Below are 23710 nucleotides of genomic sequence, written 5' to 3' on the forward strand. Positions count from 1 at the left end.
CATAATCAGTGGCAGTATTTAAAAATCAAATTTCAATCACTACTAATCACGCTGTTATGAACCAGAGTTCACATGGCTGTGGCCATGCCTGCACTTTGCTAATCAGCTCATCGTGCCTGAAGGCTGCTTGTAATTTGCAGTGCTGCTCTTCAGATGTGCCTTCTGCCCCTGAAGGAGGACTCTGAGCTTCACAGAAGCTCTCAGCACTAACAACCTCGGAATCTTTTACATATGCTGCAAGAGTTTCTGACCCTCTTAACAGAGCCAGTCTATTTTCTAGGAGGGAAGAAAATCTCTGATAAGAGAGAGAACTTCTGGATACCCATATATTCACCATCACTGATGATTTTACTGCACTTTGAGGACCTTTTTCCTTTCCTTTTTTTTAAACAAAGAGTTATTACTTTACACATTTGAATTAAAATTATGAAGCTAAACCAGCCAGTGCAGATAAATCAGTTCACAACAGAACCTGACTATTTACTAAGCCATACATTTTGGGGGAAACAAATGAATAGCAAAAAAAGGAGTCTAGGAGTTGAGAGATTAAATTTTAAAAACCCTCTTTAGGAAAGAAGGATTGAATTGCAATAGCAGGATGTTTGGCTCTATAAAAAAACCCCCAGCTTCAACATCAGAAAATGTATTACCTGTGAGTTTGGTGGGTTGTTTTTTGGATTTTTTTTTTTGGTTTTTTGTTTGTTTGGGTTTTTTTTTTGTTGTTGTTGGGTTTCCCTGGTCTAGGAGTTGAGAGATTAAATTTTAAAAACCCTCTTTAGGAAAGAAGGATTGAATTGCAATAGCAGGATGTTTGGCTCTATAAAAAAACCCCCAGCTTCAACATCAGAAAATGTATTACCTGTGAGTTTGGTGGGTTGTTTTTTTGGGTTTTTTTTTGGTTTTTTGTTTGTTTGGTTTTTTTGTTTTGTTTTGTTTTTTGTTGGGTTTTTTTTGGGGGGGGTGGGGAAGATTGTTTGTTTTGGTTTTGTTTTTAAAAATCTGTTGGAATAGCATATATAATTGACATCTTGGTGGTGGTCAGTCACTATAAAGAAAATTAGATCACAAATGAAGCAACCACTGCTTCTCTTAGTGCTGTTACTTCAGTCTGGGTTCTGTTGAATAGAAACCAGCATTTGATCACAGCTAAAGGCTTACATTGTGATCAAACCAGCTCACCAAAAAAGTCACAGGATAACAGGATGGTAGCAAGGATTTAGATAGCCCAGTGGCTGGAGTCAGAAACACAAACCTTCAATGCTCGTGCTCATTACTTGTTTGAAACCTGCCCTTGGGATTTTAAAACAAGAGTGTGGATCTGTGTCACTGAAATATCAAGCTCTGTTGCTGTACTGAGATCTTGAAATAATTATCATTTAACTGGAAATATTAAAATATTGCCCAAGGCATTTACTGCTGCATTGAGCATCCGTGGCTTTGGTGTAACTAATCCTCTCTCCATTTATCTGCAGTGCACCGTGACACAAAAATACAGTTCATCACTCTGACAATAACTTCCCTGCAAAGACAGCCTTAGAAAGTTGTGGGTGTGCAGATATATGTTCAGTCTTGATGTATCATGAAGAACTGGGAAGAGATAAGCACAGCTGCATAATCAGCAGAGATTGGGATCAGGTGCCTTTACAATGGACTGAAAGGCAGAGATGTCACTCCTGCATCAGCATTTGCCAGATGAGGAAGGAAAGGACAGGAAACCATGTTCTGGATAAAACAGAGCCAGGTAAGGGGCTATCTTAGCCCTCAAAATAGCTTTTTCACATAAACAAATAATTTCAGTTTTTCCACAGTGTCAGACTTTCTAAGTATTGCACGGATACAATTTTACCTCTTCCCATGTCCCAGTACATTTGTATTACCATCTTAATTATTCACTGTGATGGGTAGCTTGTAGTTATGTGGTGCCATTTGTCCTTTGCATATTTCACCTGTGAGGAAATCACCAGCCCCCAGACTCTACCTGCTCTAGCCACAGCTGGAATCATTATTGCTCAATCTGCTCCATGGAAAATCCTGCTTTGGGAAGGGATGATCAAACTTTTGCCAAACAAACAAGCACTTGTTGTGTCTGCAAATGCTGTGGTCATAAAGAGTTAATTCTGAATCTTTAACTTCAATTGTGTGTCCAAAACATCCTAGCATGTTGTTATAGAAACCACTTTCAGGCTTTAAATCTTGAGTCACGTTTATTACCATAGTAACCAGCACCACACACAGGGAGGAAAGAAAAAGGGTGGTTACACAAATATTCCATTACTATCAAAAAAAGCAAATTTCGTTTTAGGTAGATTTGTATCAGCAAAATTAAGGAAAGTAAATTAACTTATTTTCTGAAGAAAAAGTATGGTATATTAGTGTAAGAGTAACAGTGGAATGGCATTAAAATTTTAAAATGTTGTTTAGGCAACACTATTTGTGATTGAAATGACAGAACTGGTTATTAAGCCAATGTCTTGATTTCAGTCTCTCCTAAACTTTTCTGTTCACACTGTCTTGCTGCTGGTTCCTGAATAAAGGCAGTTACTGCTGGCTGTCATTGTCCTTCACTGCCTTTTACCCTTTGTGGCACCCCAGACTCCCTTGCCCCATGAGCACTGCAGCAGCAGCCCTTACAGCTGCTCCCACTGCCTGCACTGAGCACCACAGCAGTGGCACCACATGTCCCAAATAAACAAACAAAAATTAGGTAAATGCCTTCTTCTAAAAGTAAATAATTTTTGGCTTTCACTTTATTTAGCATCATACCTCGTGATTGTGCTGGGAACAGGAGGGGAATCAGGCCCAGGAGCTCAACAGGGCTCCTGTGCATTGAATTTGGAGGGTTTTTTGTTCAATTGGACATCAAGGCACAGTGCTACTAGCAATGCAAGTAGACTGGTTTCTAATGAAAATGAAAGACTTTATGCTCTGCTTCTTTACCTTTATGTTTAGCACTACAGCACTGCAGTTTAAGGTGGTGGTGTTAGTGTACAGTGGTCATCCTGCTTTTACTATACACAGATATTTTTGTTTCTCTAAGATGTAGAGCAGTGGCTGATCAGGCCAGGAGGCAGCTGATATCCATTGCAGTAAATTACGTGGACACAGATGTAGAAACTGAACTGATTTCTGCTGTGCAATCCTTGCTACTGTACACACTCTCTCTGAATGTAGCTCTTCCCTTTGAGTTTCATTATATTTGTCCTCATTTTTATCTTCTAAATCTGCAGAAGAGGAGCAACGTGAGTATAATGAGGTATTCCTTGTCCCTCTAGAAGTGCTGAATAGTTGGGTTTTTTTAGTTGAGGTCACACAGCAGAATTTATTCTTAATAGTACAGAGCAGGACTAGTCCACACAGGGACGTAGGAGATAAATAGACAGGCGAGCAGCAATGGTGGTGGGAAGTGGGCCAGCTTCAAACTTGCCTTTCTATCAGCTCTTCAGAGGTAAAGAACATAGAAAATTAATTTTGCTCAAAATCTGAAGCAATTTTATTTAGGTAATAATCTTGATTGCTTATAGGAAAGATTGGTGATTTTGTGGATTAAATGTCTTTGTCCCAAGGATTCAGTCAATATCTCTTAAGGCTTCATTAAAGCTGGGGACATCCTCAGTGTGTAACTCAGGATACAGAGCCACATGTGTAAAGATTTCTCCTGTGGGATGAAAAGTTTTGCCAGAAATAAAGAGAGAAAACCTTCATGGTTTAGTTAGGGGTGTGAATTATGTCTTACACTTTAAAATGTTATTCTGGATTGCCTTTGGTGAGGTTTCTTGACATGTCTAGATGAAGCTGTTTGGATGGGTGGATTTGTGGTGCCTTTGTGAGAGGTGTTGCTCCTGCCTTGGTCCCTAAAGCCACAAGCATCTACATCAAGTGTTGTGAAGTTAATGGAAGCACAATCTGCTGTTTGTAAACCCGGTATCAGAGCACACTGAGAGGTGCAAGTGCTGCTGGGGAAGAGGAAAGATGAAAGCAGTGCTTGCAGTAGGGAAGATGCCAGCTGTATTTGCAGTTGTGGAAGGAAGGCTGAAGTGTACACCTGGGAAGTGAATGCCTGGCAGAATAACAAGGGAAATGGTGCCAGAGCTAGAAAGGGTTGCAGAAAGACCAAAGCATGGTCTCCTTCTCTGTATCAGGGAGGGATTTTCAGAAACGCAGAGGGAGCAGCACAGCATAAAACTGTCAGTTCGTGAGTTTGGGTGAAATCCAGTTGTTCCTGCGTCTGTATCAATTCCAAAGAGTGGAAAATACAGAGCAAAGGAGCAGGTTGTCTCTTGAAAAGGCCAAATCTCACCTTGAGAGACACAAGGTCTCACAGCTTCTCTGGAGTCTGGAAAGAGTTCAAGGCATTTTTGTAAGACAAAGGCCTCCAGCTCCCACTGAACCTGTGGCTCCTCCTGAATTCAGCCTCAGGAAGGAGCTGAGGGCTTGGCTGAGCCGGGGATGCTGCCCCTCAAGCAGACCAGCTACTGCTGACTTGCAGGGCTGAGTTTTGGTTTAGGTGGGAACATGCAAGCAGCTGAGCTCCCTCAGTGCTCAACCACTAACACAGGAGAGAAAAGGCACTCAGAAATGCTGCCAAATGCTGCTAAGAGTCCCTCCAGTAAGTGGGGTTAAAAACTGAGTACAAAATTGATTTCATGTCCAAATTCTGGGTCCATGTGTTTTTTGCATGTGAAAGACATTATAAGACATTCCCTTAAGTCTCTTTTAGTTGTGGTTCTGCCATTCATTACTTCTTTCCTTTTTTTAATATGAAAAGAGCATGAAGCAGTGATTCTGAGAGTACAGTGGCACATAAAGGTGCTGTGATTTAAAATAGATTTAAAAATAGTAGCCTCAAATGTCTGTAATGCTGACCCAGGTATGATTTCTTTCTGTGAGTCATAACTGGATAAGCTTAAAGCCCTGATGGTTAGAAATGTATCCTAGCAGCCTGTACCACAGGGCAACTCTTTAAAAGTCTCTGGTGTAAAGCCAAGTTCTGATGTGTGCAGATGTTGAGATGGCCTGCAGTAGGTTCTCAGTAACACAAATGAGCACTAGATGTTCCTGATGACATCAAACTGCAGCATATCAAAATCATGATGCTGCTTCTCCTGTCTCCTCCTACTTAAAAAAAGTAATCAGCCCTGTGACAGATCAGCATTCTGTGGCTGAAAATGCAGTGCCCAGTGCTTTAAATGCCACAGGACTCAGAAGAAAACTTCAATGTGGCTACAATGGGCAGTAAGCACAGAGAGAGCAAGGCCATGCTTTTCCAGCATGAACTTTGTAGAAGAGTTCACATTCCAGCCCTTTCTGTTATGTGCTAAATTATTTTCAATAGAAATCACCTACAATTAGCTCTGCATGAACTAATTACCAACTAGGATTTCAAGACTGCCTGGAGAAAGCCGCAGCTCCTGTGTTTTGGGACAGGCTGGAGTGTCAGGGGGAAGTGGCACAGCCCGAATTTCCTCAGCTCTCCTGCTGAGCCCCTCTGCTGAGGGCAGCTTCCCCTCAGAGCCAAGGCCACAACACATCATTGTGATGTGATTGTGAGCTGCACAAGTTGCCCTCACAGACTTCACACAGACAGAAATCAGTCCCAGGCCCGGCAGAAGGAAATTATCATGTGAATTTCTGCAGAGGGTTAGCCTTTGGAACACTAGTTCAGTGACCCGTGAAAGGGAACACAGTCATGGCTCTGACACAAAATCTGTGGCAGCTTTCCTGGCCTGCAGACTGAACTGTAGCATCCTAAAAGCTCTGCTGACTTGTAACACAGCAAGAATGAATTCATTTCATGGTTTTACCACTTCTTATTTCCAGAGCAGGTTCAGAAGCACTGAAGAGGAGCGACTGACCCAAAAGAAAAGTAGGTATTGAAAATCCACTATATAATTAGGAATACCTTTCTCTTAAACATTTGTAAGATGCTTCACTGTAGAAGTAAAACAAAACCAGAATATTCACCAGCATCAGGGTATTCCCAGGAGCCTTCTTTGGGGAATATGCTAAGAAATAAGCCTTCCATATTAGAAGAATATCACTAAAAGTCAAATTGCTAAAGCTTAATGTGATGGCGTGCTTTAGAATAAAATCACCTGCCACTAGGGCATTAAATATCTGCTATAAGTGAAGAGGTGTCCAGCAAGCATTTATCAAAATTAGATCAGTACCATTTTTGCCAGTAAAATGATGAAAAATTTTAAACCATGAATAAATGAATGAATGTTTATTCACCACTAGCAATCAGTATAGTAATTTCTTGAAGGCTTTTTAAGTTTCTATTTCCCCATTAATAGTCTCCTTTGTTTTCTCTGTCTATTTGATGTGTGGAAGAGGAAGATCTAACTCCTTGTCTCTCGTTCCTTTCCTAGTTCTCCCTTTCCTGCCTTAGATTTTTTTTTTCCATGCATTCTCCTTTTCTTCCTCTGAGGCCTGATCCAAAGCAGACTTGTGTTTCCAGGACAGGGATGGGAAATTACAGTAAGCTGGTGTGGCTGGTGAGTGAGCCCGCAGTAATTGTAGCCCCAGGACATGATAGCAGCAGTGGCACCAGCTCCACGGGGTAGCACTGATGCCTCTGTGCTCTGCTGAAGTGCTCACACTCCTCTGGATGATCCAGAGGACTGTGATGCTCTCTGGCCTGCTATTCCCCTGGATATGAGATTCAGCCATCCTGTTGCAGTGACAGGGGGGTTTTGCTTCACACAAATCTGCTCTAAAGACACAGGGAGAGCTCTGGCTGTGGGTGGTGTGGTGGCTGGGGAGTGAAAAATAAGACCAAGCAGGAGCAGGGAACTAAAGGCTCCACAGCTTGACATCCAGGTGTTTACTCTATCTCAATAAACTTTGGTGCAATACACTCATGAAAAAAAGCAAAAGGAATATCAATTTTGGGAGAAGGGGCCTTCCTCACAATACCAGTCCAGACCTGCCAGTACAGGGTACATTATAGGGCAGCGTCCTGCCCTGCTTTATATTAAATTGTGCTAAATAAATAAAGGAGATCTCTGTGACAGTAAGGGTCTGACCAGGAAAAAAATTAAGAAAGATTTCATGGCAATAATGAATAAGTGATAAATATCTAGTGACTATCTTGCTGGGAGCATTTTTTTTCAGAGAGATCTATGATGGGGCTTGTTTTATGATCCCAAAGGGCATCAGACATCATAGTGTGCTGAGAGGCTGCAGAACAGATTGGGAAGTAGTTCTCAGTACTTAATACCTAGGGATCCTCAAAAGCCATTTCCTCTTAGGATCACATTTCCTTTGATCATTGGGGTTATTAATTATAGATACCTTGAACAGAACAAGGCACTCTTACTGTACTCCTCAAGCAGTGTCTCATTTAAAAGGAACAAAATATTGTACTTAATTAGGGGTTCAGCTCTGGTGTTTTTCAAGGCACTTTGGTATTGATTTGACCATGATAACCTACTGTAGCAAATATTATACCATTAATAATAAAGGGAGCATGTAGACATAAAAGTGTGGGAAGGAAGCACCAAAATGTTTGTCATTCAGCTTGCCAGAGCAGTTGCAGTATATCCACCCAATACAGCATTTAGAACAAATGCTATATTCTATGGTTCAGAAGTGTCTGCACTTATGTGGAGACCTTTCCTTTGTGCCATTTTCTTAATTGTATCAAGACCATGCTTCATCAAGTGACTTCAGGCAAAAGCATTTGAAGCTCAGTTTTCTCTCTGGATAAATGGAAGCATATTGTTTCTGCCTTGACTCTTTAGGCTAATTTTATCTTACCTATGCTTTGGTCATCATGATTAAACATATGAAATTAACCAGGTGAGCATCAATCTGCATATGTGTTTGTTCACTTTACTCTTAGCATGTGTTGATTCATCCTTGTAATAAAAAAAATGTATTAATTGACTGAGAGAGGTCTATTTCTGTACATTCTGTCTCATAAGAAGCTTTCACTTACATTTTCCTCACACTGCAATCTTGGAGATGTGTGGCAGAGATATATTCAGGATTTCCTGAATTGCACTCAGAAAGCAGAGGGTTTGTCTCCCCAGCCATGTGGGTGACATTCCTGTTGGGGTGGGTATGCAGAGGCAGGGGCAGTTCTGTCAGCAGGTTACAAATCAGCACCTGCAGGCTCCTGCTCCTCCTGCCTCAGGGACCTGGAAGGGCACTGGGCTAAGGTCTCATGGAGCCCTGGAGCCTGTGCCACCTCATTTGGCTGTTGGATGCCAGGATGGCCCTGCAGTATGGGAGGTGTTGCAGAAGAGCCTCTCTGTGAGGAAGGGGCAGTGCCTGGCCACCAGCCCTGCTGTCCCCAGGGCTCTGAGGCAAGGGGAACAAGATTCACATGGCTTCCCTCCCTAATTTCTTTAGGGAGAAGACAGCAATCTGAGGTAATGGAGGAGGAGAGGGGAGAAGATGCTCTTCTTGGACAAGCTTGTGTGACCCGCAGGTGCCCTACAGAGCAGTGTTGATGAGCTTCTGCTTTGCAAGGGATGAGCTTTAACTGCATTTTTCAGGTAAGATGTGGATGGTATGCATGCCAAGATAGTATAATGTAATTTTTAAAGGTATTTTTTTATTACCTAGGTGTTCTTGTAACTACTAAGAATTTGAACTAGTATCAAAACTATATATGCTTTTCTAAATCAAACAAACAAACCACAAAATAAAACCCCTCAACCCTCCCCACATGGTTCCTGATGGTTGGAATTCTTACTCAAATCAACAATAATTTTGTCAAACAGTTGAATCACAAAGCTTAACTTGTCAAGTGCAGCACTTTAGTATGTCCATACTATACTCAGTTAAGGAGTTACTCAGAAGTTTAGTTCAAGCAGAGAAATAGATACTAAACTTACCCTACTTGTGCTGGGTTTTTTACCTGTTATCACAACATTTGGCATTTGTCAGACAGATTGCAATGCTTTCTTTCCAGGCTCCTCTCTTCTGATTTGTGAGCCAACAAAACAAAATTTGATTTTATTATTAGAAGGAAACTAAAGCTCAGCTAACCTAATTTGCTTTTTCTGTGGCCGCCTTTCTTTTCTGGTTGCCCCCAAAGGGATCCCAGTTTGAATGGCATACTTGGGAAAAGTGTAGCTGGAGAGTTCCAAGGCAGCATCCCTGCTCCCCAGGTGATGGGCTGAAGTATCTCCCATAATGTACCTGAACTGATGGCAGTAAGAGGGATTGTTATTTAGGAACATCTAAATTTCAGGTATAGAATCCATAACTGCCAATTGCCTTGGAAATTACTTTTGCCAGCCTTGGCTGAAGACTTTGTTAAATCAGCTTTTTTGTTGAAAACTCATGAGGAATGTGGTTTAGAAAAAGCAAAATCTTGTTTTCACTAGCCTGTAAATCTTCACAGTTCCTCAACAATTTTCATAACACTTTTCCTTTTTCTTCTCCGCATTGTCATGGCTGTTTGCTGCAGTGATTGAGTTTTCTTGACTGTCAGAACAATGTCAAGACAATGTGAAGACAGTGTCAAGGCAAATATAGAAGGGTGACAGTGTGAAGGAGGGAAAGAGAAAAGAGCTGTCAGTACTCAGAGTGCTCTGTAGAGAAAATATTTCCAGGATAAAACCATTGTCACCATGCGCTGAGCAAGAGAGAGTAAAGTGGAGGTAATTAAGTTAGTGCTCTAGGAACATGTCTGGATGACAACTTGGAAGTAAAGAAGAACTTAGAAAAGCAGTTTGTGAGGGTGTCTTTTGTCCATTACTCTTGTCCCGTGTCATCTACTAGATGATGTTCCCTAACACTTATTTTCTCTTTCTAAGCTGTGTACCTCAGGGAGGAAAGATGTTGCATTGTCCACCGAGGGGAAGGTGAAGGGTTTTCCCCCTTGATGTGATTACCAGACACTTTATTAGGTGTCATGAGACAAGACCTCTGCTTGTGGATAGTTAGCACTGAAAGGTGCTGAGTGTCCCGCTCCCAAATCAGTTCAGAGTTAAGGCACAATTTACCTCCACAGTGTATTTTTTTTTTTCTGAAATATCCTTGAAAAGGTGACACATTGTCACAAGGATGGGTAAAGTACAAAAGTGCAGCTCATCTGGGGCTAAATTCTGGTACCAAAGCCCTGTACTACAGTACATCTCTACTGAAGGCTTGTGCAGAGTGAGGTGCTAATCTTTAGAACAGTTTTCAGGTTTTAAAATTAGGTGCTGGTCTTGCAGAAAATCTGTGAATTTGGTCTTTGTGCATGTGCTGTTTCTTCCTCCTCTGCCTTAGAGATGGGGAGAATGAAAGGGTTTTCTACTATTTCTGTTCTTTTTTCTGGATAATTGAATATAAGAGGGTTTAGTGGGAAATTTGTCAATATATTGCAGTTCTGGAAAAAGAGACACCCTGTTGTCAATAATTTCTAAATAACAGTATCAATCCCACTGGAGAGGTTTAAGAAAAATTGAATCATAAACAGTTCCATAAACTCCACCAAATACTTCAGGGATTATATTTTCAGATATAAGAATTAAGTATTAACTATTCAAAATTGAAAAGGCCAAGTATTTTCCATATATTGCATTTACATATTTATTATAATTTATTTAAGGAGGTAGGTTGAATAGTTAACAGAATTTCTTACTTGTTGAACCATTAAAATGCTTGCTTTTCTACCATTATCCTATTGCTGGTTTATGCTTACTTGCAATTCATGACAGCATTTTTTTATTAAGTATAAAAGCATCAAGCCTGGGTGACCCATTTAGATGAACTGCAAATTTTATCTCCAGCTGCAGCAGCAATGCTCAAAGGAAGCTGCTCAAACTGATTGCAGCCTAGGTTATCTATCACTGAAGGCTGACTTCTCCCCCTTGCCCAGTTAAGGTTTTTTTAACCTGAAAATAGTCTGCCATTTTGGATTGAGCATCAGCTGGAGAAGAGTGTGATCCTTGCCTGGGGCTCAGATGCCTCCTCCCATTAGTGTTCACACCTCAGCCATCATGTGCCTCCAGTAATCCCTGGGTCTCTGCAGTCCTCACACAGCAAGGGCTTTGGGATGGCAGGTGAGTGACCTGGTCCCTTCAAAAGAGGCAGCTAAGAGTGATCAGTGGAAGGAGTGATATGTAAATTCTTACAGTCAGCAATGGAAATTGCACATACAAAAAGTGCCTCCATTTGTTATAAGAGTGAGTAAACAATAATGCCATTTTTACAAAAGAAATACCTGCCATATTACAGATCTCTCAGGCACAAGAAGAATCTGGAAAACTGTATGTTTGTCCTCCTGCTAATACATATCTATATTAATGTGTGTGTAACATAAGAAGGGAGAAACACAAGATCTAAATTTAGTGGTTTGAACAGGGAGATCACTTGGATTGTGTTCACAGCACACTCACTGCAAGCAAGGTATTCACCCTGCCCTTCTCAGCTCAGCATTCTCACCTATACAACTGTCATGTGTCTCCTTGCAGGCTGTGAGGCCCAATCTGCTTATGTGTTATAAAACAAACATGCAAAGTAACTCACAGGGAAAAAGCTGAAATTATTTTAATGGGAGAAATTTTCTCTGCATATCTGCAAGGAAGAGAAAGAATCTGAAAGAAGTCTGTTCTTTCCCACATGTATGACTCTTCTGGGCATGACCACACCTTTAAGGATAACTTTAAAGTCAGCAAATGTCTTTGAGAGAGTCTAAACTCAAACTCAAGGTGCAAGTGTAAGTGCAGGGAGGACAAATGAGTTTTACAAGGTGAAATGCTGGACTGACCTTGAACATGAAAGCAGAGCCCTTTGTATTATCACAGGAAAATGTTAGATTCTAAGACTTCACTTAAAAAGCAGAACTAATTAGAGAAGATTAACAGAAATGAAGCATGTAATAGCTGGAATAGGGCATGACTGCAGTTTGAAAGGCTGAATCACTGGACCTCTCATTGAGGTCAAGATTTTAAGAACACTAGACCTTTTTAAAAAGGCAAGTGACAAGTTTTACAGATGTCCCTGTGGTAACTGAACATTCATTATAGAATTCAAGCTCTGCACATAGGAGTTTCCTCTGTGTTAAGACTGTTTTCATCCTTAATATCTGAGCATGGGGTCTTATTCAGGGCCACATTCACATTCCTACTACTTTGCAGGAAGTCCTAAAGAGATAGTAGGTGAGTCTGCACTACAGTGGTAACACAGTGGAGACTACTTCTTTGTTGTTTTTTCTTTTTTTTTTCCAATGAATCTAGTAAGTGATTTTTTTCCCCTTTTGGGGAAATATGCATTGCAGTCTCTTCCCTCATACTTTCCACTTGGCGACTTCTCCTGTCACTAACCAGCATCCAAAAAACTCTAAAGACCTTTTATTACTGAATGGTAAAAGATGTGTCAGAATTGGTGAGACAGCACTTATGATACACTCCCTGAAGTGGCTGCTTTGCCAGCATTGTAGTAATAGGCTCAGCTAAAACCCAAGTGGTTCACATGGAACAGAAAGCATTGGAAGGGACTATTGGTGATCATCTAGTCCAAGACACTGCATCAACTAGAGCAGAAAGCTCAGCGCCCTTTGCCTGTGACTACTTCTCGGAACTTTCTCTGATGATTTAGTACAAATTTCTTATTTTTGGAAAGCCAGGTTTACTGTAAGCATGTGTAACCACATGCCTGTGGTTAATGAAAGTGTTGGTGCTCATCAGGGATTGCAGAAAAGAAGCAGTCACCCATGAAGACCCAGAATTCTTCAGACTGATTCAGAGCCCTTGCATAAAAGATGTGCAGGTTTAAAAGACAGGAAAATCAATCTCTCTGAGTGTTTGCAGTTATGCTAATAAAAGTAAGGAAATAGTTCCCCTGCCTGTAGAAATGTTGACACAATCTGTCTGAAACTGAAGCACAATTAAATAGCATTGGTAGTTGTTGTGTGAGTTCCCTCTAGAAAATGTTTTTATGTTAGCCGAAAGAAGAAATTGTTGCAATTCAAGATGCAAACACATTTGATGCAAACACATTTGTGATGCTGCTTATCTCTCGTACTAAAACTCTCAGTAAGTGTAATAACAGTCTCCATTTGCTTCTAATAGTATTGAAGAATGCAGTTCCCTCCAAGTTTAGTTTAAGAGCTGGAATATAACAAGCAGAGTAATTGATTGCCAGTCAATCAAAGTATCTCAAACATCTCAAAAGACATGATTCTCCATCTCCTTGGAAAGAACTCACTCTTGATTACAACCTTTGACTTCCTGGTTTCATAAGCAAAGCCGTACTGGTCCTCCCTGGACATAACACAAAATGAATGGACTTAGGAAACCAGAAAAAACAAAACCTGAAATCAACTCTGCTCAAGATTCCTTGTGGAATAGCAGAATTACAGGCAACAGATGCCCGTGTGACTGCATTGGCAGCTCAGAGGTGCTGGCTGGGGATACAGGAGGGCCACTCTAGGGTATTTTCCTTGGTCACTGGGCAGAGAGAGCACTCAGAGAGATCTCTGGGAACACAAAGTGCCTGCATGAATCTGTGGGCAAATCCCCAAACAAAATGAAGAATGGAGTGTTTATGGCTTTAAGGCTATAGTAGAAACACTGTAAAAATAGATCTGATTTTGTTGTGCTGTGTGCAGAGAGCTACATTTCTCCCTTTTTTATTCCTTTCTGTAATTTGTCAGATCACTAGGTCAGTCTGTTTGCTGGAAAGGTTTTTATATCCAGATACTTCAAAGGTGTTCAGTGTCAGTCCTGCCTTCTGCTGTTTAGCTCCATTAAATGTTTGCTCCAAACACCTCTCAGTCTTGTCACTTCATTACTGTGCAAAATAGTGGCAATCCCAAGATGCCCACTTGTTTTTTAGGAAACACAATATTCTTTGGAAATAGCCTCTTGAATGTGAAAATGGCAATGGATTTTAGTAATTTTAAGCTTCTTGCATTTTTCCACGAGCTCCAAAATGGGAAAATGTTAGACTAAATTGAATCAGACATTTAAGACATACTCATGAGAAAACAGAATGGATAGTTCTTGTTATATCAAACGGAGGGCATTTTAACATGGGTTGAGGCTTGCAAAATGTTCAGTATCATTAGTATTACAACTTGAATTACAAATGTCAGCTGTATTTAATAAGAGAGAAGGGATGGGTTTAGTTAGAAAAACAGAATTGGTAAGTGCTACAAAATGATGGCCAGACATTTGCTATTTGCATCGCAGAGGACCTACTTGCATTCTGCTCCAAATATATATACAGACAGGGATCAAAAAGTCTTGGGTTGTCATTCCACAAACATATTTTCCTACATTTTATGGTAGGAATCAGTGGAGGCTTGGCTTGCTTTCAGAATTATTTTAAGATTGAACAGAGAAAAGAAGAGCTTACAAGGGCCTTGCATATTTCCATCCTGTTTAATAGCTCTGATGCAATCTCTGACACATCAGTGTCATTCCCTGGTTTCTCCTCACTGGCATTGCACATTTCTTTTGTTATGCAGCCTCTAATTGCTTATTTCACAAGATTTGTGCCTTCTCTCTCTGTATCTTATTTGTGGGGTTATCAAAGGAAATTAAGGGGCTGTTGGAGAAGGGCAGGCACAGTTATTATTTCTTTACACCGTGTCAGACCTCTGTAGTGTTTTTGTCTTTCTTACAGCCAGCACAGCTGCACCCTTCCTGCAGCAGAGGTGGCTGATGCCCAAGGAGCAGCAAGGGGATGTGTATTAGTTCAGACACTCTCTCAGGGGCTCTCTTTCCAGCTGTTGGGAGGGTGGTGAGTTACACTGCAGGCTGTTCACTGCAGATGCCAGAGCCTGATCTCTTCTTTCAGCTGTGTGGACACTCACTGTGTTCAGACGCAGGGGTGGTTTGCCATACCAGGAGTGGTACCACAGCTGCCTTGGAAGCACCTACAAATTGCCACAAAGCTTGGCTAAGCACCTCTGAAGTACTGCTGTATACAGATGTCTTTTCAAGGCTACATTATTACAGTGAGGGTTTTGGGTTCCCTGCTATGAGTAATCTGTCACTGCAGGTTACCTAAATTGCTGTTGCTTGGATCCTTGCAGACTGATGACTGTCTATCATTCTCCATCCTTCCTTTGGCTTCCTGTCAAATTACGTTGGTTTCAAAGTCCTCTAGTTCACATTCAAAGAAGGAAAGAAATGTGTCACAGTCAAATTCAGAGCTGGGGCCCTCCTTGTGGAAGAAAGAGCTAATGAAGTGTTCTGTATCATCCTGTTGGAAAACCCAGCAAGGGAGACTGGAGCTGTCAAGGGAAGAGTGTGGCCAGTGTACACTGCCTCTTAGGGTGCCTATAGCCTCCCTGGCTGTCTGGATGTAAATTACAGTGTCTCTGGCCTTTATTTCAGAGGACAGTCAGCCTTTGGTAGCACCACACTATAGGAACATCCTTGTACCTCTCAGAAACCTCAGCAAAGGAACTGCCAGGCCATTGTGTCCATGGCTGAGCTCTAAGGGAGCATTACAAAGTTTTGTTTGTTTACTCACAGCCTTGATCTCAATCCCTGTGACTGAGTGCACTTTGAAGGAATGTGTCCTGTCTGCAAAGCCCCTCACTAATGCAGATAAAGATGCCTTGTTTGTCTCATTATTCAAGGAAAAGTTTAAGGGACTAGGCTGCCAGTATGCTCAGCCTTGGGCAGGCAAGCAAGAGCAGTAAAAAGAAGCAAGGAGTTTCTCCCCTTGCCTGCCAGCATCCACCCAGGCCACAATTATTCAGGCCCAGCATTTCCCAGCACAGAAGGATGCACTAGGCAAGTGCCCTGATCCTTAGCTGCTGGAGAGGGGACACAGTAACGGGTTAGCAGCCCATGCCCCTTTTCTACCCACAGAAATATTTAGCCCTTGAAATATTCTGATTTCTGTCCCCGCTGAGAAGATTCCAGGCAGGCAGAAGCTGCCCTAACCCTGAAGTTGCAGCAGCCTTGCTTTGTTGATGCCTGGAGAGGGACGTTTTGCTGGGCCTGGAGGAGCCCTGCAGAGCTGCAGTGGCAGCTGCGTGGTGCCCGCCCAGAGGCCCTGTCAGCTGCAGTCTTTGTCAAAAGATGGAAGCAGCTTCCTGTTGACCCATTTTATGGGTGAGTAAGATATAATCAATATGAAGTAAAGATAAGAATCTCATTGGAAAAGGGTTTATCTGGGTTGTTTGGGTTTTTTTGCTGTTTGCTGGTGTGAGAGGGCTTTCATATGATATAGCACTGGTAATGGAGAAGTACAGTGAGAGCTGACACAACATGTCAGTCCCTAAAACCAACAAATTAATCTGTGAAATCAATCTGGAAAGTAATATGTATCACTTATCTCCTTGCTCCAGATGAGTCAATTAGTTTTAAAGGCTTCCCTTAGAAAATGGGCCTTTTGTCCATTTTTGGGCCACCACAAAGAGCAAAGGGAATACTCAAGTTTGCCTAGAGATTGACGCATTGTCTAAAAGATTTTCTTAATGTTGGAATGTGAATTGTGAAAACAAACCCAAAAGTAGAAGTATCCCTGGGAGGCTTTTGGCTGCAAACCACTGTAGGCAGGATCAAAAGCACTTAGGTTGCTATTTCTCTAACTTACTTATTAGAGGAAGTTAAGTGACATGGACTAAGACATATTTATTTATTGCTTTGTAGCTGGCTGGAGATATATATATATATTTAAATCTTGATATTTCATAAATAAGTAATTTTTGCTGCCATCAAAATAAAATGTTAAACTTCTCTTAGATGAAGCAGAACTCCTATTCCATTGTTAATTTGTTGCACTGTATCCAGAATGGCCAGTTGGAACAGTTTCCTAGGAATCTACTGCTGTTTGGTTTTGTGCAGTAAGTTCCAGTCTTGCATTGCTTTTTTATATGAACTGAGAAGCTGGCAGGTTCAGCAGGCAATCCTTGTTTTCCATTCCTTTTCAGGTTTCTGCCTATGAAAATTTTGATATTGATAATCCATTCATTAATTTGTTTTCTTGCATTATACTCTCAACATATCAAGTATACTCAAAATGCAAGTAAAAATATAAGTGATTTTGCTCCAAAAGCCAGAAATCAAACTGCATTATCTCTAGCATGGGGGTACTTTCTGTTCTCATTGTAATCAGTGCCTTCAGTAGCCAAAGTGCTTATTTTAAGTCTAGGGTGCCAAAAAATAAGAGGTCTGGATGTGTCAGAGAATGGCAGTAAATTATTTTCTCATTGAAATTTAGGCAGCAATTCTGTTTTTGCTGCAGCACAGGGGGCTGAGCTCAGGGCTGCCTTTGTTTTGCACACACATAATCCCCAGTTGTGCAGAAGGGAAGGGGGCCATCTGCTCACCCTGCCCCAGAGCTGTTCCTGAGCTGCCTTGGAGCCTCAGTGCCACCACAGCCCTTGGGACAAATCCCCACCTGTGCCTCTCTGGGGCTCTGTTCCCTGAGACCTTCACAGATCCCCCAGGGTGGTGCTGACTGCCCCTGGTCTCTAACACCAGCTGTGAGACAGCAGTCTAGACAATCTCTGGCAGATATTTATTTAAGCCATTCATTAAAAAGTTCTGATATAGTTTCTTAATTATCCTTCAGTTGGAAAAGTTCACACAAATCTTCCCTGAGGTACATGGAATCTATTATTTTCCAGAGCCTGCCCTTCTAGAGGTGACAGGGAGCAACTGATCTCATCACCATCCTTGATTGCCATTCTCTTTTGTGGAGGTAAGACTGTAATCATGTCTTCCCTTAGGCTTCTTTTCCTGTGACCCTTTCTCAGAGGGCACATCTTTCTAAATGTCTTTCTATTTTTGCTGTCCCTTTCCAGCATTTTCCTAATTGCCTCTCTCTTGTTCACAGCAGCACTCAAAACTGGCTACAGCCAGTACTAAACAGTGGTTTGATTGCTCTCCTGTGTCTTACAAGTCATTGTACTGTCAACACACAACAGCAAAATATTTGCCTTTCCCTGTAACTTTTCAGTGGGGAAGTGCCCAATTTGGCCATCAAAATTTGAGCACTCTCTAAACAGCACTGGGTTTTTTTCTGAGCTTCCTCTAACAGAGAGGAAAAGGTGTAGAGAAAAGACTCCCTAGGTGCTTAGTTTTATCAAAGTAACATAGGGAGAACAAAATACTGGGGGGAGAGAGAGAGGTTATGTATAACCTAAAACATTAGGTTTATATCCTCTGCTTGTATTAAATTAACTTTCCAGCCTCAGTTTCTCCAGTCCATTATCATGGATACAGGATAACATACACCAATGTTCCAAGACCTGTGTGAGGTCTCTGCTGCTGGTTAAGCATGAATGATAAAACACCTTTATGCACAACCTCCTTTCTTGCCCCTCAGACTCTTTCCTAATAGGTCATTAGTCACAAACAACCTGCTTACAGAGATTGATCTGTGTCCTTGCTGCAGAATTCCCTTTTGGTCCCCTGACTGTGAATACATCATTCAGTGGCTTGTCCTGTACTGCCAAAATCACTGTCATTTGAAGGGTAATATCTGATATCTTGCACTTTGTAATTTCTGAATGACAGAATGGGATGTGGGGGAATGTTTAATCTCCAGAGGTTCTCAGTGGTGACAGTTCCCAAGTTACAGAGCACAGAGCAGAGAGGGGTCTGTAACCTGGTATGCTTCTCTGCTCTTGGAATGGTAGATGTAGCACCCTAAGGATGCCTTGTAAGAATTTGAACTGAGTGGCTCAAGTACAGTTGTGGCTGGGATGTTCTTAATGTCACTTTTACATATGTATCTTGCAGAAGTTACTGCTTTTTTCTTAAGTTACAGGGCTACTAGTTTTCATTCTTACTATTTAGTTCCATTCCAGAGATGGAGATGTTATCCATAATAAAATATATACATGAAAAGGAAAAAAAAAATCCCAACCCAGCACAACTGTGTCAAGAAGCTGCTGCTTTTAACTTACTGGAGATGATGGCAGACATCTGAAGGATGTTTCATTTTTGCTGTGCTCCAGATGCCATGTGTGACAGCCAGGAGGGAGCAGGGCTGCAGGGCTGCCGAGTGCAGCTCTGACAGGCTCAGCTCCACGGAGGGCTAATGAGGAGCTGCCGAATGGGCTGTGAACTCATCAAACCACACTAACAAGGCATTGCTGGAAAGCTCCTTACATCACCCGGCTGTGCATGAGGGATGAGCAGTGTGAGCACAACCACAAATCTCTTTATAAGCAGAGCTTTATTCCTAACACAGTAATTAAGCAGTAATTAGAAGTTTTGTGAGTAATGGGAATAGTTGTGTGAAATTAAGAGTTCTTGTCCACCGGGAAAAATTGCATAGTGCCAGCATCTCAGAGGGGTAGAAAAAGGCTGCAAGTAGAGCTCAGATACTTTGCTCACATTAACAGCAATCCCAAATGAATTTCCATTCTTAATTTATGAATATTTGAACAATTTATGAAGCATTGCTTTTGAAGTAAATAATACATTTTTTCAGCTCTGCTGAAAGGTCACTAGAATGGAGAAAAATAGAATCACGGAATGATTTGGGTTAGAAAGGACCTTAAAGTTCATCTAGTTTAAAAACCACTGCTGTGGGCAGGGACAACTTCTAGTAGACCATGCCTTGAATTATTTCAGAGATGGGCCATCCACAGCTTATATGGGCAATAGTTTTGACCTCAAAATATCATTTGTCTGTATTTTTCCCAAAAGGAAGACAGTTCTGCAGTAGTGATAGGTAATCCATTGTAAAACTTGTTAAAAAAAATCAATACTTGAATATTGAATGAAAAGATTTTGATCTTGACTTCAGACAGGATCACTGATAAAACTGGTGTCTAAATATATCTGTATTTATCAGAATTTCTCTTCCTCTATTTCATAAGCAACTCCCTGCCCACAGTTTCATGCTTGTAATTCCTGTTAGACAATAGTATGGCAGTAATGAGTTATCAGTGTTGTTCTGGACTTGGGACATGTTTCCTGTCACCTGTTGTATGTAATGATTCTTGGTGCCTCTGCACACAGAGCTGGGCATCTCTGCATGCCCCCAGATTAATTTTCTGTGACTAGTTAATTTGGTATCATTTGTAGAAACCAATGATGTTCACAAAATGCCATATAAACCCAACTTGTATTGAATGCTTGCATACGGAGTTCATGGCTTCTAAATACTATTTCTTTTCCAAATTATTTAGAATAAATAGTTATAAAGAACATTCTGCCTTTAAACGGGACCTAAGATTAGAATCCTTTGGGGGAAAACAAATGCAGTAAACTGATTTTAAAAATGTAATAGCAGATACAACTTCTATAAATAGCATCAATCACCTCCATTCCATTTTATCCTCATTTTCTGTCTTGGTCTTTCTCAGCTTTAATTTTTAAGTAGGGAAGTAATTACAGTCAGTTCTGCTTCTACCTCTGTCTCATCTGTTCACAGTTATGTTTTTATTAACAGAAACTGCTCGCAGTTTCAAGTGGGGTACAAGCTTTCTAAAGAGAAAACACCTCTCAAGATCATTAAATACCCAGCACTGACAGATAGAGGTATGGTCCTGAGCCTGATTCTGGTTCCTGATGCAGCTGCTCCATCCTGGGATATCAATTTGTGTCACACTGTGGCAACAGCCACAGTTCTACCTGAGAAGGTTCTCCAAGACTGAAAAGCCCCTTGCTTGAGAGTGGCCATATGGCCATAACCCAGAGAGCACCCGTGCCACATCTGAGGTGTCATCCCAGTTAAGTGGGCTGAGGAAAAGTCATAAAATGACACACAATTACTTTCCTTGCCTTTGGCATCCTGCATTGAGCAAACTCACCTGAGGTGAAAGCCAAAACTTGTATTTATCTTTTTCCTTTAAACTGATTCCTGGGGACTTTTTTCTTGATTTCATTCTAGCAATGTTTTCTTTGTGCATGATGTTCTTAATATGTTCTTCTTAATTTATAAAACTTAACTTTAATTCCCCTTCTCAAAGGTTTTACATTTTGTTCTGATTTGCCTGCCTCATGGAAAAATGAAAATTTCTTATCTAACACAACTACTATTATGTTCCTTTTCTTAGACAGCAGACTCTTTCTTAGAGACTTTCTGGTTGTTCATCCTACAGGATGAACTTGGAAAATTACTTTGTAAAAGTTAAAGGTCCAGTTGTTGGTTGTTTTTTGGGGTTTTTTTTAGGGTATGTCCTGTTGTGAGTTAATTTAGAAAAAGCACTTTGGTTTCCCTGATTCACATCAGTACACCCCCAAAAAGAAAATTACTAGCATAAAATTATGTTTCCATAACATTCTGTATTTTTATATTTTCAAGTGTGGGATTTTTTTTCAGTGCTGGTTGATTCAACTGCATCTGTTTGCTTTTTAGTCTTTAATTTATGTTGGGCTGTAAACTGTCCAAGTAACAATTTGAGTGATGCAGCAACAGAAGGTGACCCAGATTACACAACACTGAACGCTAATGCCAAGTCTTCTTGTTTAATGGCAGCTGCTCAAAGCTTTGTGTTATTGCTATTCACATGCAACAGACACAAATCAAACAGCCTCCTCAGGCACACATCCTGCAGATCTTCATTTTAAACATGTTCAAGAGCTGCTGCTTTTCACACACACACAGCAGCCTCACCAGCTGAGGCCATTTAGCCTCCTTGGCTTGCATTTACTCTCAGCCATCTGACACAATTATCAAGGAAACCCATTGTGACTTCCTCTATTTTGCACACTTCTGTTCATGTGGAAGTTTGCCGAGAACATTTTTTCTCTATAAAAGTAGTTGGACTTTCATGCTCCCTCATAATGGGCATATTTTACAACACCAAACACATCACAGTTGTTTAATAACTGCATTCTCTAGAGGCTGTAGTTTAAAAAGTATATATAATAAAGCAATACTACTGAAAAACATAATATGAAGAGTTTAAGCACAGGATAAATTTGTCTAGATTTAAATCAGAAAGGTTTAGATTTACTGAATGAGTGGTATCAAAAAGCAGACTTTAAGGTATAGTTACAGTTTTAGCAAAATAATTTATTACTGTACCTTGAATATGTGAAGCAACAAAACGCTTTCATTCCTTATTAAAAAAAAAAAAAAAGGTCGAAGCATGGAGATCAGGAAAGCTATCGAGAAACGAGTTCATACAACTTAGTTTCATGGACCAAATTTTTTTGGCATCTCCATCAAATTTTTAAAGCTTTCTGACAACACAAGCTTTCTGCTAGAAGTGCATGTCTAACCATCTCCCCAGAGGACATGTCAGAACAATAAGAAAAAGTGCAAATCTTACTTTTTAAATGGATGAGCAGCAAAAAACTGAGGTAGAAGATGAGTAGAGAGTTAATTCTTGAATGAGCCATATTCATCTTGATAGGACATCCTCTGCCGAGTTGCCTGTTGTCCAAAGGGCTGGTGCTGATGCTCACTGCTTTCTCCTCATGTCTGAAGCTAAGGGCACACCCGGGGCACCCGGCCCCCTACGAGCCATCCCTGCCCGTGCCCCTCCTCATCCTGCTCCCCGCAAACCTGCGGACTTCGATTCGAAAGGCAGTTGTGCTTGTGAAGGTTTTACTTCGGCAGGTCCGAGTGGATTTTCAAACCCGGTGCAGATTTGTGTGGGAGCTGGACTGGAGTCTCTGCCGGCCGTGCTGGGATGGATGGTGCGCTCTGCTGTGCTCTGTTCTCCTCTGCTGTGCTCTCTGTGCTCTCTCTCTGTGCTCTCCGTGCCTGCCCCGCAGCGCAGCCACGGCACAGCCCGCGGAGCCCAAAGCTCAGCGCTCCTCACCGCCACCAACCCCGCCACGGGGCTCTCCTAATCCTCCCTGCAAACACTTGATGTTTCCTTGCACAGTCAGCTCACAAACACTTTCTGCTTTCCGAATTTCTTCTGTTGTATTACACCGTTAGCACCTGAAGTGAAAAGGTGAGACATCCACATTCTCAGTCTTTTTTGTGAGATGTTGCCCGCTCTCTTCCTCAGTATTATTGTTTTGTTTTGTTGGGATTGTTTACGCTGGAGTGGCTAAAAAGCACACTCCTAGGAGCTGGCACAGGACCTCTGAGCTTCATCAGCTCGTGTTACAATCTTGAACTGCTCATGGAGGAACCACTTACAGAACCAGGAGGTGTCACAGCAGGATCGATACGAGAAGGGGACGGCAGCAGGGCATGGGCTCCATTTGGTTTAGCCAGGGCTGGTATTAAACAGCTGCTCTTATGTGCCTTCCCCAGCTGCCCCTCACGGCACAGGCTGTGTCTGTTTGTGCCCAGCACTCTCTGTGTGCAGTGCCTCATCCATGGATCACAGCTTTGTTCTCAGATGGAATCCTGGTCCTGCTCTAGCAGAAGGGAAGGTGAGGGCACGCAGCAGCAGCCCCAGGGGCTGTACTCATGCCATGATCCCGTACAAACTCTGACCCTCTGGCACCTCACACACCCAGTCAGTGTGTGCACAGCAATGGGTGCCACAGCACCAGTCTGGCTCTGAGGCCAAGACAGAAACGAGCTGCCTGTTTGGCAGTGAATCTGCTCTTTCCACCACCTTCACCTCTACCAGTCCTCCTGGTCTCTGGCTCTTGGCACTTACCCTCCTTGCTTCAGTGAGAATCCAGGCATTCCCAAGCCTCAAGAATCTGCTTGGTCATTGCTATGTTATGTTACTGTCAAACAGGTAACACTCTCTACATTTGGTACTGTGTTTGTCCTCCCCACTTCAGCAGAATGCTAATCCCCAGTTCAGGAAGCCTTTGATGCTGAGTTTAATTTTACATGTACACTTAACAAAGTACAAGCTGAAAGTCAAGTATATGCTGAAGGCCTCAGATGAGTAGGGAGCAGACTGTTGATGCCAACGTGA

At 41.6% G+C, this 23710-nt stretch overlaps 1 protein-coding gene and 1 long non-coding RNA gene across 2 annotated transcripts in view; one reads left to right on the forward strand and one right to left on the reverse strand.

Moving 5' to 3' along the window:
• Positions 1 to 22452, reverse strand: part of CRB1 (crumbs cell polarity complex component 1) — a 96432-nt gene extending 73980 nt beyond the window's left edge. Inside the window, exon 1 of the mRNA XM_039726410.1 lies at positions 22145 to 22452. Coding sequence (XP_039582344.1) covers positions 22145 to 22220 — 76 coding nt within the window. The 5' untranslated portion in view covers positions 22221 to 22452. The remainder of the gene's footprint in view (positions 1 to 22144) is intronic.
• On the forward strand, positions 1605 to 17769 carry LOC120510504. Its single transcript, XR_005629520.1, has 4 exons — positions 1605 to 1741; positions 5818 to 5863; positions 8356 to 8501; positions 17537 to 17769. It is a non-coding gene; the product is annotated as an uncharacterized LOC120510504 (long non-coding RNA).
• Positions 22453 to 23710: the final 1258 nt, after the last annotated feature.

This window comes from Passer montanus, unplaced genomic scaffold (assembly GCF_014805655.1).
Source record: "Passer montanus isolate IOZ18808 unplaced genomic scaffold, ASM1480565v1 scaffold58, whole genome shotgun sequence".
Taxonomy (NCBI): Eukaryota; Metazoa; Chordata; class Aves; order Passeriformes; family Passeridae; genus Passer; species Passer montanus.